Source organism: Chelonia mydas, chromosome 15 (genome assembly GCF_015237465.2).
Source record: "Chelonia mydas isolate rCheMyd1 chromosome 15, rCheMyd1.pri.v2, whole genome shotgun sequence".
NCBI lineage: Eukaryota > Metazoa > Chordata > Testudines > Cheloniidae > Chelonia > Chelonia mydas.
Window position 1 is genome coordinate 8,215,670 of NC_057856.1, and position 16,864 is coordinate 8,232,533.

The following is a 16,864-nucleotide window of genomic DNA, read 5'->3' on the forward strand; positions in this document are numbered from 1 at the left end:
TCTGTCCTCCTAGCTTCTTTGTGTTTAAACTAGCCATACGCGAGAGTTAGAAAGAAAAAGAAAAAAACCTTGAATTGTGAATTCCCAATTCGCTGTGCTGTAACCTGAAACCTTTGCCTCAGATAGCTGTTCTCAGCCTACAGAAAAATCCTTGTGTTAAAAAATTAAAACCTCTGCCTCCAAACAAAGACAGAAAACCCTCTAGCTGCTCTCAGTTTAAAAAAAAAAAAAAAAAAACTCTTCAGGTCTGTGCTTCTGGTTCAAAATGATCCCACCACGCTGCCACCATGTCAGGGTTCCTTCCCCATTCTGAACTCTAGGGTACAGATGTGGGGACCTGCATGAAAGACTCCCTAAGCTTATTTTTACCAGCTTAGGTTAAAACTTCCCCAAGGCACAAAGGTTTTGTCCTTGGATTAGTTAAAGGCTGCCACCACCAAGTGATTTAACAATCAATCAGGGAAGGACCACTTGGAGTTCCTATTTCCCCAAACTCTCCCCTCCCAAGCCCTTAAACCCTCTTTCCTAGGGAGGCTTGAGAATAAACAAGATGAGCACAAACCAGCCTTGGATTTTTAACATCCAAAAACCCCTGTTAGAGTCTTAAAAAACAGAACTTTATTGGAAGAACAAAAAAAGATAATAGAACAACTCTGTAAGATCAGAATGGAAGATAATCTTACAGGCAGTTAGATTCAAAACAGAGAATCCCTCTAAGAAAAACCTTAAGTTACAAAAAAAAAATACACATTTCCTCTAGGATAGCTAATTTCACAAGCCAAAACAAAGAAAACTTAATGCATTTTCTAGCTAGACTACTTACTAACTTTACAGGAGTTGGACGGCTTGCATCCTTTATCTGTTCCCAGCAAAGGTATCACACAGACAGACAAAAGCCTTTTCCCTCCCTCCAGATTTGAAAGTATCTTGTTTCCTCATTCGTCATTTTGGGTCAGCTGCCAGCCAGGTTACCTGAGCTTCTTAACCCTTTACAGGTAAAAGGATTTTGCCTCTGGCCAGGAGAGATTTTATAGCACTGTATACATAAAGGTGATTACCCTTCCCTTTATTTTTATGACAGAACCTGATAAGAAGAGTCTGTGGAGATACTAGCACTGATTTGAGCGGGAGGGAGTTTTAACAAGCTTCTAAGTTACTTAGGGCTTGTCTACACTTACAGCACTGCAGCTGCACCACTGTAGCACTTTAGTGAAGAGGACTACACCAATGGGAGAGCTTCTCCCATATACGTAGGTACTCCAACTCCCTGAGAAGCGGCAGCTACGTTGATGGGAGAAGTCCTCCCATTAACATAGTGCTGTCTACACCGGGAGTTAGGTCAGTATAACTGTGTCCACACCTGAAGTATAATTGCTACATCAGTGCCACACCACCACATATTCAAAAGAACAACCCACAGATACTTTCTTAAGTGGGTTCTTCCAAAATTAATAGTCAAGTCATTCATGTGATTCCAGCTGTATAAAAAGATCATACAAATAACAATGAAGATTTATGGATTGCAAACATGGTATTTCCCTCAAACTGTAATAATCTACAGTCATACCAAAACAATTCAAATTTAAATATTGTCATAAATATGGCAGCAATCCCAAGGAAAGTTTGCCTAAACTGTTTAGATTTGTGTGAAACTTAATGATGTCTGGCTTAATAAATAAAAAGCTAAACTGAAATCCTTGCGCTGAAAAACCAAAAACTTACCAGAAGGTGTCAGACGGCTTATTTTCAGATATCCCACAGCACAGGACTCATGCTAATGTAAGATGATGTAAGTAACTGAAGTCACAATAGAAACATGATACTAGCTGTCATTGTTAGTATCACATGCCTTTCACGCCTCTGGTGCTTATTTTCTGATTGTCTGTGTGCAGACGGAATGTACCACAAAGCTTCAATGTCATTTTGGTGATGTGGTAAATGAAATAGCTATAGTACAGCAGGATACCTGTATTAGCTTATCTGTCTCCACCTGGTCTGAAGCTCATTTTTTAAAAATGGTTTTCCCCCTTCCCTGTCAGTAGCTAGTAACTCCAGAGGGAAAGTGACAGGAGAATATTTATTTTAAGGATGGAGGACTGCAGAAGGAGAAACCATGGGGGACTAGGATGCAACACAGAACTGGCAGGATTGTAATACCAATCTGATAACTACAATAAAGAGTTACAACCTCATGTAATCTAGTAAACAAAGGAACGCTCTTTCATATAAAAGATGAGTGTTTAGTTATGTGTTTATTGCAAAGTACGTTTGTTCCAATCGTATATAGCCTGACTATTCAAAAGATTAAGATATGCCAAAAGAAGCATATGCAAGTTGGTAAGAGGGAGGACACAGAAGCACAACGTATTATACAGCATATTTTTCAGTGAAAAGATTCATGGTGTCTCACTGGTATATTCACAGAATATAACCTGGAATATTTGGGGCATTTCTTTAATTATCATTCAGTAATAAATACATTTTTGCAACATTCTATGATTTTTTTAATCTTACTTCACTGAACGAAAAAAGCCCACATAATAAATCATCACTCCACGTCCAGTCAGGATTGTGACTACAACATGAACTCCCAACATAAAATATTTCTACATCCTTGTATATAGTAAGTGCAGCAAGTGAAGAAACTGATACCTACAAAATAATGTAGAGGTCCCTTGGTGAGAGTCGATCCTAGAAAATGCACATTTCATAGATGCAAATTATTTTTTATTTTGTTAATATTGGAAAAAACTAAGTATCTCCTCAATGTAATGAAGTGAATTCATCCACCAGTGCAAGATGATAGAACTTCAGATCATTCTAATAAACATTCTTGAAAGTACCAAAGAAACAGCTTGAATGCCAACATCTCTCACAACTGACTCTTCAATATAATGAAATAAATTTTCCTAGAACCCTCAGGTTCTCAACCTTTTCCTGAGATACCCCCACCTCCAAAAGGGTAAAAAAAAATACCAAGACCCAGAGGGCGGGGGATGCCTCAGGGCTCTGGGCTTCAGTCACCAGACAGAAGGAGGATGAGGGCTTTAGCCCCATGGGGCACCAGGCAGGGGGTGGGGCCCTCCATAGGTGTAGTCTGACTTCTATTTGAGGGGGCCAGCTCCACACAGCAGTGCCCAGGGACGGAGCACCACCTCTACCCCTGACTCACCCTCAGCAGCCCACCCCCTAGCCTGTCTGGGTTGGGGGGGGGGGGGGGAGGGAGAAGGGGAGGGGACACAACCAAAACTTATAACTCAAAGGGGGGGGGAGGGGGGCCCTCAGCTCAAAAAGTCTGAACACCACTCAGGGTGCAGGAAGCTGTGTGCAGACAGGGGGGTAACTCAGGGTGCAGGGAGAGGGATAGCTAGGGGCTATGTCCCAGCAGAGGGCACCCCCAGCGGTCGCTGCTCCCCCAGGACTCTGCCTGTATGAAATTTTAGTTTGTACTGACTTCACTACTACTTTTTATGTAGCCTGTTGTAAAACTAGGCCAATATCTAGATGAGTTGATGTATCCCCTGGAATACCTCTGCATACCTCCAGGCGTACATGTATCCCTGGTTGAGAACCTCTGGTATAAACCATCCAAGACACATGGCTATCCAGCCTCTCTTTGAAAACCTCCAGAGAAGAAGCTTCCACAACTTCCCTATGCAATTTATTTCATTGTCCTACTGTTCTTCCAATTAACATTTTAGGAAAAACCTATCTACATCTGCTATGCTGTAGTTTGAACCCACTGACTCTTGCCCTGCCCTCTGTGGCAAGAGAAAACACTTTTTGTCCATCTTTTTTATGGCAGCCTTTCAAGTATTTGAAGACCGCTATCATATTCCCCCTCAATCTACTCTTTTCCAAACTAAATCTACCCAGTTCCTTCAGCCTTTGCTCATATAGCTTGCATTCCATCCCCTTGATCGTCTTTGTCATTCGCCTCTGTATCTTTTCCATTTTTTCTACATCCTTTCTATACAGAGGTGACCAAAACTGGACACAGTGATCTAGCTGAGGCCTAACCAGCACCAAGTGAGTGGCAGTATCACCTCCCATGACTTGCATGCTATGCCTCTGTTAATACAACCAAAAATTGCATTTGCTTTTCCTAAATGGAAAACATTTTTATTTTAAGAAAATGTTAGAGATTCAGATTAAACTAAAAATCTGCTTCAGTGAAAGAAATGAATACCTGTATTCTAGTAATCTCCTAAAATTCTATTTTAAACTATGTAATAATCACATTCTTATATGCAATAGCTTAATTTCCCAAAAATATTTTTAAAACAAAATCATTATGTATTTCTTGGCCAAAATTAACAACCCCAAATTTTAAAATCCAACTTGGAGTTACACTATAAAGGAAATGGAGTTATACACTATTAAGTGTATTTTTAAAAGTATTGCAAATAGACATTTTATATCTTTCATTGTTAATAAGTGGATATAACAAACTAAAATCATGTGCCCAATCCTGCTCCTAATGAAATCAATGGCAAACTCACAACTACTGTATATTTTTAAATCTTGCTTTTAAGGTTTTTAACATTTTCCTAAAACTATTTACAACAACATGGAATAATTCTATAGGCATAGGTTAGTTCATAAGCCTGTGACGTATTAGATTTATAATTACAATAATGGAAGCACTAAGCAAACATTTCTACCACTGGTCATTCACCAAGTTTTTAAAACTCATACCCTTAACAAAGATCCATTAGACTGTGGAATTAGCTCCATGGGAAATTGTGGAAGCCCATCATCAGAGTTACTTAAAACTGGAAACAATCTTTCCTTTGCAGAGAATGATCAAGGTAACTAATAAAACTACTTCCATTTCTATCTCATTATACCTTACTATTTATATTGTATGTCCTAAATTAGCGTAGAAAACTAGAAGATTTTTTAGATATAATATAAAATCACCTTGACTACATTTAGATGGAACTTTAGACACATAATAAAGCATACTGTAACACCTACGACGTACGCCATCACTGAATGGTAGATATAACTCACTAATGTTGTGGAGACAGCACTATGCTGGCCAACAATATGGAATCTGAATCACTGCATTTATGGTAAACAGCTACAAGTAGGGTGTTGTATTGGTTAAATTGTTAGCAACTCCTTATGAGTGGGTAGGGCATCAAATGACCTTCGGCAAGTGGTCATTTGACCTCTAGTCAGTGTCAAGAAATTACTTCCTGAGTATCTCCATCAGCTATCACCTTATTTCTTATCTTCCCTTTTTGAAGGAAAAACTACTGAGAAGCCTGTTTTGAGTAATCTGCCACCATCTGGACTTCTTCGATTTCCTTGATCCCTAACACGTCTGGTTTTTAGTGTCAGAATGTTAACTGAGACTGCGCACATAGGCTGATCTCCTTCTAATGATGATAATGGTAGGGTGATCCCTGTTGATATTTTTCAGTCAATCAGTATTCTTCGATACCAATGACCATGAGAGTTTGTTGGTTTGCTTGTGAACTCTGACTGGAGTGAGTGATATCACGCCAACTATTCTGCTCTTTCCTGGAGAGGATCTCTCAAAGAATCCTTTTGGGCAACTACTCATGTCCAAAACAATGTAATATCTTTCCTGCAAGGTTCTATGAAGTTCCATCTGATCTCCTAAATGTGCACAAGGTCTGCAACATGATTTGCACTGTGGTCATAATCAGCTTTATGTTTTGTTTTCATCAGATGCAATCCTATGTTTATCATCTATGCTTTCTCAGGGCAAAACACTCAGGTCCTTTATTAAGTCAGGATTCCCAGTAAAACTGAAACTTAGGTGAGAACAAACTGGCTGAAACTCCATTTGGAGCAGAAAACATTGGGAAAAGATCTTGAAAATACAGCAGGTGTGAGTCTTGCCTTCATCATCGATGCTTAGAGGGGATTATCCACTTTTTGCTCAAGAAGTTGGCAAATTAGATTTTCTCCTGCCAGCTCTTTGCCATCTGCCTTGTTTTAAATCTGCATCCTATAAGCTGTTTGCAATGTTTTCTCATGGACCCAGATTTCACTACAATAACCTCTGCCTTTGTCACAGCCAGAATGGATTATTGCAGAGGTGAACCATATTTGCATGACACAGACCACGTTTCAATAGAGAAATAGTCTGGTGGACTATCTCCCACTTCCTATCATGAGTCTGTTAATTATTTCACAATATCCCTGCAGCAGCTCCAATAACTGATTACACAAAAAAGTAAAAGCACAGAAGTATTTTAACCTCTCTAATTATACGGTTTTAACGTTTTTGAATAATCAAACTGTTTTGGATTTTCATTCAGTCTGCCTCTTCAGGTGCTCCACAGTTGCCTAGTGTCCTATACATACTACTGCCCCTCTTCCACTGCTCTTCTGAACATACCTTTCATATAACAGATCCAGTACCACTGGCGAATAATCACTCATCTCCCACTAGCAACATCCAGTAACAGCTCACAGCACCCTCCCACTGGTGGCTCTAGTCTCTCCTCCTATGAGGCAATGGCCCATAGCAGAAGCACTTAGGTAAACTCCTTGCTGCTAGCTCAAGTTTCCTAAACTCTGAATCTTGCTTCTAATACTAGAGCAACAAAGACTTACCTTACTAGACTTCAGGGCTCAGTAAAAGACCCACCCTTTATAAAACAATCATAGGAAAAGGGAGAGAAAAACAAAAAAGAAGTGTAAGGGAAACAGGGTAGGGGACAATCTTTTTTTGTTCATCTCTGAATCACATGATGCTGCATAAAGTTATTTTTTGTTTTCAAATGATTAAATTATTTTGCTATGTGTGCAATGAAGTTAAGAAAGGTGAATTTTAGACCTAAAATAAATACTTATTACTTCATTTCACTAGTAAACAAGACCTGTATCTTGGGGGGGGGTTTTTTGTTTGTCCACAAAAGATATTTTATGTTAAAAGAACATCAATAACTATTACATTTTAGTCATATATAGAGTAGATCCTAAAAACCCTTACTCCCACATAAGTAATCCTTAGTCATTTTCACAGTCAATTAACTTCAAAGACTATTTGCATGAGTAAGGTTTACACATGTGACGAAGGGCTGCAGAACTGAGCCCACATTTGTAGCATTTTGGTATACTGTATTCAGAATATTTGCTCTTTCAAAAAAGTATTAGCCAGCTATAACAATAACATACTAAACTCATACATTATTCCACATAGATATATTACTACCTACATAGACATGTTTCCTTGCAAGAGTCAGATATTGCAGTCATTGTGTGGCACTGTTATTAATAAAATAAAATCTCTAACACCATGTGCTATAAACAAGAGGATTCTAAACAAAAACATGTTTTAGTATGCTAAACTATTTTCACACAGAACAGATTATACTGTAAATACTAAAAAAATCCACACTTTTATCAGCATTCTGAAGACAAATGTATAAAATGTTGTTTTTATTGTAATATCTGCCTACACTGGGAGCAGAGCTACTAAGTTCTCAGGAAAAATACATAAAAATGGTGGGCTTTGTGGGGTGTTTTGTTTTTCGCTTGATAGGCAATATAAATGCTAACATTATGGCACCGTGAATTTCTGCTTCAGTTCAGCAATGATATGATTGTGTGTGTGTGTGTGTTAGTTAAGATATATATAACATAATACATACACACACACACACACACAAATAACAGTCCTTCATACCACTATTATGGACAAGTTTCATGCAACATTAGCTATGGTATGTTTGAGATCACAATCAAGCTCTGGATAACCATTCTGCATCGAGATTAAGAAAAAGTATAATTCAAGATAAATATTACCATGTCCTAATTTCAGTGATCTTGAATGAAATGTCATTTCTACAGCATCACCACATAGGAAAAACACTGTGTTCCACCCTTTAGCTCATTATGCAAAACCACGAACTATCAGAAAATCTCTATTTAAAAAACAATGATTTCAAGTACAAGGATTCAAAGCAAATCATCATGCCTACCAATCTCCTTAAAAATAATCTACACATGATAAACAAAAGTTCAAAAAGCTAATTTTATATCAAACAACAAAAACACTAAGTTAACAAGTCACATGCTAATGATGGGATTAAAAAAAAAAAGCTGAAGGTTTTTTGAATATTGTAAAGCTTCTGTAGCTACTTCACTATTGTAATTATTCCATCAAGAATTCCATGTTCTGTTTAAGGCAAAGATTAATGCAAGACTAAGGTAAAAATGAACATGGTACAGCTAAATTACACTTCTTCTAATAACTGGGTTGTCTTAAATCAATATTACACTAGTCTTGTTCCTAAGAACTACTCTGCTTCACAAGAACCAAACCAATACACAACAATTCTGTATATTTTGTTCTGTTGTATTCAGAAAATAATCTACCAGCAAGAGCTCCTGTAGTTTATAATCTGGTCTACTGTAGTTTTAATACTTCATAAATTCTGACAAATTTAACAGTTTGAGGGTAAAATGTCAGTGCCTGTGACCAAACATTTTTAATTAATATTTTCCTGGTCAATACTTTTTAATGGTACATTTATCAATAAAGTTCTGATAATTAGTAATGCAACTGAAAAAATGGAACATCACATTAATATTTGAGTTTGCTGATTATACTGCAAGCTATGCTCTATAAAATGCTACTGTCACTTATAAAGTTACTATTTAAGGACTATACTTTGCAACACCTTATTTCGTGCATATCCCCAATAATTACTCACATGTGTAAGGGTCTGCAGAATCAGACATATTACAAAAAAAAATACCACTAAACTAGGAGATATATATACACACACACACTTACGCTCAAGTAATAGCTAGAGGCAAACCATGTTGGGGCCCCATTGTGCTAGGCAAAATACAAAACAATTACAACACAGCTGTCCTCTGATCCCGTTACAACATGTTTAAAGTCTAAAGCATGAAAATGACTCTACCTTGGTTAAGTGACCCATTTAAAAACAGTTAGGTACTGCCCACACCTACAAATTTTAAGCCAAGTTATGCCTTGCAAACTATTTTGTGTTAAATAAAAACATATCTACAAATAGTTGTTTAAATGTTATTTGATATTACAGAAAAAGTGTTTGGGAAACTGATAAGGTGGTTTTAAAAGCCCAAATTTGAAGTGGAATAACCTTAGCATATTCTGATTGTATAGAGGCTTTTATACATCAGTCTGAATGCAAGACCACTTTTAAAAGCAAACTCCATAAATGTTTGTATTTTTATTTCACTGACATTATGCATACAATTAAAAAAAATTGCTGCTCTATAGCAGTTACTTAGTATAAGCTCTGGAAAAAAAAAATCTGAAAAGCTAAGCTTTGTAATTCATGCTACCATATACCAAGAATTATTTTACCTGTGATGGACTGACAATGGGACAACAACTATACCACGTACACCTCCCAAAACTTATTAATCAATTTCCTAAACAAAAGAGGTGAATGAAGTTGTTATGGTTTTGGGGGGGTTTTTTAAACTAATATTAACTGTTCTTTAATTTACTGGTGACAGTCTTTCCTGATACAGTTGATTCTCTTGTATTCACTGGTTAGCTTTTCTTAGAATGCAAGACTGGTGTACACAAACCATTTTTTACCATTGCTGTATCTGCAGGCATATACTAGGGGTACAAAAGCATTGCAAACATTAGCATAAGTGCAAGTTTCAATAATGTTACATAGCTCTGAAAGTGGTTATAACTCAATAAAAAGCCAAAAAGGATGATATTTGTTATAACAGACACCCAAAAGCCTCGTCAGGAGGATCAGGATCCCACTGTACAAACACATAGCAAAATAAAACCTCTTCCCCAAAAGAATTATATTCTCATTAAAGACAAGGCACAACATGTCAGGAACAAACAATCCAAAGGAAGATATTGAGGACTGTGCATGGAAGAAAGACTGAGGTTAACAATAATTAAAGAAAGAATATCATCATGTGGCTACAGAGGCTAGCAATATGCATAACTAAAAGGTTCTGAGTTAATCATATTTTAACATCAGCGTTTTTAAAAAATTTTCTACTCAACAATTCACATTCTTTTTTCCACCTCTTGAGAAAAGTAAACCTGAACTTTATTATTTTGGTGGGGGGGGTGTGGGGGGGAGAGGGTGTATTTGTTTTTTTATTTCCTCTCCCACACCACCTGGAATACAGGCTATACCCAGTTGCTTCCCACCTTATCTTATGAGTTACCACTTCACCAATAAACATCCTATACGCTACCCCTCCTCCCCCGGGGTAGCTATTGTGGACCCAAGAGTTCTCCCCTTCACTCCACTAACCTCCCTGCAGCTGTAGCGTACAATAAAGCAAAAAGGCATTTTCAAATAAAATGTCACTAATACAGACAGCAAGTAATTGTTCTTTCTATTCATATTTAATTAAGATTAAAAATCTGTAGTTAGTTGCAACTGTTCAATCTGAACAATTGATACCATAAGTGTTGTAAGATTAAACCATGCAATCTAAGTACAAAGTGAAAGTTGTCAGCTACCAGTGAGATGGGAAGATAGCATCTATGTTATCAAGCCACTCAGCATGTTGCATTTTCAGCTAATGCTTTTCTTGCAAGGCCAGAAAAAGTCCCCTCTCCGCCCCCCCCCACCCCATCGGTGCAGCGGGGGAACGGCTGTAAAACCATAAAGACAGCTGACGTTCAGACACAAGAGCCCAGAGTGCAAGTCCTACAGATAACCACATTGCATGAACTGTTTGCTGCTGAAATGGCGTTTGTCATTACGAAAGATGAGGGGAAAAAACCCACACGCAGTTGAAGAGGCACAAAGCACAAGGGCATGAAGTGCCAAAGCAGGCAGGGGCGGGGAGAGAAGACTGTTTACCCCAGGAGATGGTCACACATGCAGGCAGCACAGGCAGGGGACACCCAATCCGTTGCCTTGACATCTCGTATTCAGATCAATGCAGCTGTGTGGGGAACGCACGCTTGCAACAAACGATGTTAAAGAGCAAAATAAACACGGAGCTGGGCCGGGGGGAGGGGCTAGCGGCGGAGCAGCCCCACGGGCCCAGCGGGAGGGAGCAGCCCCACGGGCCCAGGCTATAAAGCCCCTGGCAGCTGCACCGAACAGACAAAGTTGCTGCGCCGCTGCTCGAAGGAGCAGCAGGGTCCCTGTGTGAGCCCCGACTCGCCGGACTTCGGCCTTCGCGCTCACACCCCCCTCCGGGCACTTACCAGCGAGAAGAGGTTGGAGTGACAGTCCTCCAGGCTGGCCCCGTTCGCCACCCAGTTCGCCGCTGCAGTCATGATCCTCGGCGAGCCCGGCCACCAGAGCGGGGCATGTCTGAGGAGACGGGCCCGGCAGGAAGGAAGAAGCGCCCGGGGCTCCCTGGGTCAGCCCGCTCCGCCTGTCACAGGGGCCGCCGCCGCCGCAGTCCTGCCCCTCGCTGTGTCCCCAGCACAAGCACCAGCCCGAGGACGGGGCAGTGACCGGCAGGGGGCGCTCCACAGACTGGGGCCTCGATCCACCTACCCGCCCCCTGCCAAATAATCCACGGCACGCCGAGCCGACCGGCCCGAGGCCCGCCGCCAAGGGGCTCCGGCCGCCCTCCGGCCCGGCGCTCCCAGCCCCGTCCGCCCCGCTCCTCCGCGCGCCGCTTCGGCCCCCGGTGCGGGGCTCGCCTCAGGGGGTCTCTTCCCGCGGCCCAGCTGCGGCCCCTGCAGGGGACAGCTCAAGCGGGGGGGCCTGGTCCGGGCCCCAGGCAGTGGCGGCGGCTGCTGACGGGGGGCGCTGTCTCGGCTGCGGCCGTGTCTCCTCCCCTCCCCGCCCGGCCGCCCCTCGCTGCTGCCGCCGCTGGCGGTGGGTGGATGGTGTTTTCCTGCTGCCGCCGCCACCGCCTTGTTTACGCTCCGCGCGGGGCTCCCGGTGCTGGGGGCGACCGGCGGCAGCCGCGGACCAGAGCGCGCGCGCTGTCTCTGCCCGTCCTCGCCGCCCTCGGCTTGGCCCTGCCCGCCCGGCGGCCCCGCTCGCCAGCTCCTCCTCACACACTCGCCTCTGCCTCTCCACTCTGACAGCAATGGCGGCCGCCAGGCACAGTGCGCCTCGCCATTGGCCGCCGCCGTACCACGTGAGCCGTTCTGAGCGGAGGGGGAAGCGACCGCTCAGCTCCCTCCTCCGTCTCCCCCCGCCCGCTGCCTCCCAGACGTTCCACTGGGGGCGCTGTAGAGCAAGGAATACGCCGCCTTCTGCTGCACGGGGTGGGCTCCCAGCACCTAAGGGCCCGCTTCCCATGCAGCAGGTGGTTCCACACCCACCTCCTACAGAAGAGCAGGGCCAAGATTCAGTACTTCAGGTAGGGCTTGGGAGTAAGGCCCAGAGCTGCAAAGCGAGTGTAGCTACTAGGCAAGAGTGCCGAGAGCCCTTATCTCCCCGTCTAGTCCTTAGTTAGGGTACTGCTGGTGACAACACCCATGTTAGAGCTCTGCTTCAAGAAAAGGAGGACTTAGGGCACCTTAGAGACTAACTAGTTTATTCGAGCATAAGCTTTCGTGAGCAAAAGCTCACTTCATCAGATCCGATGAAGTGAGCTGTAGCTCACGAAAGCTTATGCTCAAATAAATTGGTTAGTCTCTAAGGTGCCACAAGTACCCCTTTTCTTCTTGTGAATACAGACTAACACAGCTGCTACTCTGAAGCTCTGCTTCAGGAACTAATGGGTATAGCCAGACATAGGTCACCTGTACTTTAGTCCTTCCCATCACCCACACTCAGTAGCAGCAGGGGAAGCAGTTAGCAAACAGCCTCCCTGAACCTCTGCTTCCTCATCCATAAAATGGGGATAATATCTTTTAGAACAACCACTCCATGCTCCATAAATATTTCACCTTATTACCGCCAATTCATATTTTCAGACTTTTTAATACAGTCTCTTACAGAGAGGGCTTATAATAACTGAAATAGTCCAAATTCATTGTCTATGATAATACTGAGTGCTGTAGACAGAAGTAGCTTTTTTTTTTTTTAAAGAGTGAGTGGCTACAGGGCACCTGCCCACACACAAATTTCACATATGGGATTCTCTATGGTAGGAGGGAACTAGCACTGTGAGGGCAAGGTGTGTTACAGGTTTAAAGGGGAGGAGTAACGTGAAGGAAATTTTCCTATTTAGAGAGAAATAAATATTTGTCACATGATGTGCATATATAAAGAAACTCCAAAGTTATTTTAGAAATACAAGCTATTCTGAGTATCTACATTCAATAAAATGAGAACCACCAGCTCTAAGAAATGCCATTTTTACTATATTTTTAAACAGCAATTCTTACAAAAGTCCAGGCCCAATGTTGCATGTTTAGGTTTGTGCTGTTGGAAAGTTTTTATAGCAAACATTTGTCTGTATTGTTTACACTAAACATTCCACTGAACTTGAGTATACCTGAAAGTTAAACTGACTATAAACAACGGACTGCAAGGGAATTCAGGACCTAGGATAAAAAAAAATACAAAAACAAACAACATAAATAGCCATATGTGAATATTTGATGTTTCAACTTAAATATTTTTTCAGTTTATAAACATTTCTCAAGTTCACAATGACCCTTTGATACTACCGTAGAAGCCTTATTTGTCCAGGCAGAATAGGACTATACTAATTGGATTTCTCATTGGCTACCAGAAGGTATCAGGAGTGGTGGTGTTAGTGTTTAATATGTGTGATTAATTTACATTCACTTAGCAACCCACATTACAACTTAAAAGTATTGAATGTACCACAATTTTAAATGATCTGTTTTTCAGTAAGAAAACAGATTTTTCTCAGTCTTGCTTTGTATCAAAGTGTCAAGATGGAAGCTTTCTACATCACACTTTTTTTTTTTAAGCAAATTTACTCTTTTAATTTGTTGTACCGATTAGCATCTATCTTATAACACTAACAGAGAAGAATTGAGTGTACGTCAAGAATGTTTGTTTGGAAGAAAACTTGTGTAACAAATCCATAGCCACATACAGGCCACACAGCTGCTATCTAAACTGCACACATGCAACGCTTGCGATGGAACTTAGACTCTTGGTCTCCAGCAACAAAGGACAAACTCCACTAACAGTAATAATCATAGAACTAGAAGGGACTGTGAGAGGTCATCTAGTCCACTCCCCTCCACTCATGGCAGGATTAATTATCTAGACTATTCCTGACAGGTGTTTGTATAACCTGCTCTTAAAAGTCTCCAGTGATGGAGATGGTTGGTTTGACAGGATTTGTTTTTGACAAATCCGTGCTGACTGTTACTTATCACCTTATTATCTTTTAGATCTTTGCAAATTGATTGCTTGATTATTTGCTCCATTATCTTTCTGGGTACAGAAGTTAAGCTGACTGGTCTGAAATTCCCTGGGTTGTCCTTATTTCCCTTTTTATAGATGAGCACTATATTTGCCCCTTTCCCGTCTTCTGGAATCTCTTCAGTCTTCCATGACTTCTCAAAGATAATCGCTAATGGCTCAGATGATATTTCCTCAATCAGCTCCTTGAGTATTCTAGGATGCATTTCATCAGGCCCTGGTAACTTGAAGACATCTAATTTGTCCAAGTTATTTTTAAATTTGTTTTTTCCCTATTTTAGCATCTTCTGATCCTACCTCATTTTCACTGACATTCACTATGTTAGATGTCCAATCATCACCAACTGTGGTGAAAACCGAAACAAATGTCATTAAGCACCTGTCTCATTTCCACATTTTCCTGTTATTTTTCCCACCTCATTGAGCAGGGCTGGATTATCCGACAGGTAGACTAAGAACATGCTTAGGGCACCAGCAAAGCAGGGGGCACCAAAAAAAAAAAAAAAGGAGGGGGGGGTTGCTAGTTGATATTTTTTAAAAAGCATAGAAGTAGTCATCATGGGAAAAATCAGAACTTCGTTAGACTTCCTTACACTCCACTACAAACTCTTCCCCCGTTTTTCTGTTCTCTTTTTATTACTTATCCCCACCTAAACCAGGGGGGCGTCCTACTAACGTAGATCAAAATAATGCAAGGAAATCAGATCCTGTCATGTATTGTGGCTCAGTTTGACCCATTTTTAGCAGGCCATATCTCAAAATATGGGAATGCTGGCAAAGGTAACCCATCATACTTCTCCAAGACAATATGTGATGAACTCATTGGTCTAATGAGTGACAAAGTTAGTTCAGCTATTGTGGATGAAATAAGTACTGCTGGGTACTTCAGTTTATCTGTTGACTCTACACCTGATCTTTCACATATTGATCAATTGAATATTGTATTAAGATATGCGTCTCCCACAGATGGAAAACCAGTTGAACTATTTATAATATTCCTCAATTTGAAGAAATGGCAAATCAAGTACTGCATTATCTGTGCCAAGTTTGCAAAATAGAGTTCTCAAAGTGCAGAGATCAATCTTATGACAACGCTGCCAACATGTCAGGGCGTTATCAAGGAATGCAGAAGAAGCTTTTAGAACAGAACAAATATGCCATATTCATACCATGTGCTGCACACTCTCTCAATCTTGTTGGCCGCAGTGCTGTCGATTGTTGTCCGGTGGCAGTAAGTTTTTTCTCAAAAGTCCAGTTACTTTATACATTTTTCTCTGCCTCAACAAACCGATGGGCAGTTCTTAAAACATATTTGGGCGATGATCGTGTGTTGAAATCTCTTTCAAATACTCGCTGGGAGGCACATGCAGTGGCAACAAGTGCAATTCTGGAGTCTTACTCAAAGATTGTGGATGCATTAGAAAGTATAACTGAAGACCAATCACAAAAGGGAGAAACTATACGAGAGGCAGAAAACATTGCAAACAAGATGCAAGAACTAGAGTTTGTATTCATGCTAACCATGTGGAATGAAATTTTACAACACTTTTACCACACAACTCAAGCTCTCCAAGAAAAAGAATTGGATTTGAAAACATGTGCAGACCTCTGTCAATCATTAGCAGACCACTTACACACTTTGAGGAATGATTTCGAAAGATTTGAAGACATATCAAAAGATATCTTGCCTGATACTAACTACAAAGAAGCCCAGTCCCACAAGCGAATCAAGAAAAAACTAGCAAATGATAGCAGTGCAACAGAAACAATATTGAATCCTAGAGACAAATTTTGCGTATCTACTTACTGCGCTATAATTGATACACTTGAAGCTCATATGAAGAGGAGAGGTGAAGTGTACAAAGTAGTATCAAGTAGATTTTCTTTTCTAAACGATATGGACTTATCTGACGAACGATATTCACAAGGTTCCCAAAAGCTAGTTGACTCATACCCTGTAGACTTGAACATGAATCTCTGTGGAGAAGTACGGCAGTTCTACTGTTATATGTGCGCAAAGTTTAATGAAACAGGAAAAATGAAATTCAGTCACATTGATCTTCATGACACAATATTGAAAGACGGAATACAATGTATATTTCCAAATGTAGAGATCATACTACGTATTTTTCTAACATTGATGATTACCAACTGCTCCACAGAACGCTCTTTTTCTCAGCTGAAAAGAATAAAAAACCCTCAGAGAACAACAATGTGTCAGGACAGACTTGATTCACTTTCCCTATTGTGTATGGAAGCGGACATGCTTCCTCGAGTCAGCTTTGAGGAACTTATCCAGAATTTTGCAATCAGAAAATCTAGAAAGAAGCTATTTTAATTTCAGCATACATGTAAGTTGTGTCATTTCAAAAAATAAAATTTTATGGTATAGTATTGTTTTTATTTTGAATTACATATGGGGGGCACCATAATCTTTTCAGTGCTTAGGGCCTCTAAAGGTCTTAATACGGCCCTGTCATTGAGTAACAAGCCTACCTTGTCCTTGGTCTTCTCTTACTTCTAATATATTTGTAGAATTTTTTTTTGTTACCCTTTAGGTCTCTAGC

At 40.7% G+C, this 16,864-nt stretch overlaps 1 protein-coding gene across 3 annotated transcripts in view; it reads right to left on the reverse strand.

The window, feature by feature from the left end:
• MED13L (mediator complex subunit 13L) overlaps window positions 1-12,029 on the reverse strand; it is a 428,751-nt gene extending 416,722 nt beyond the window's left edge. For 2 of the 3 annotated variants that reach the window (XM_043529751.1, XM_007071902.4), the window contains exon 1: window positions 11,189-12,028. In XM_043529751.1, the coding sequence (XP_043385686.1) occupies window positions 11,189-11,260 (72 nt within the window). In that variant the 5' untranslated portion in view covers window positions 11,261-12,028. Of the gene's footprint in view, window positions 1-11,188 lie in introns of all 3 variants that reach the window. The other variant, XM_037878503.2, reaches the window with a different exon arrangement.
• Between the last annotated feature and the right edge of the window lie 4,835 nt (window positions 12,030-16,864).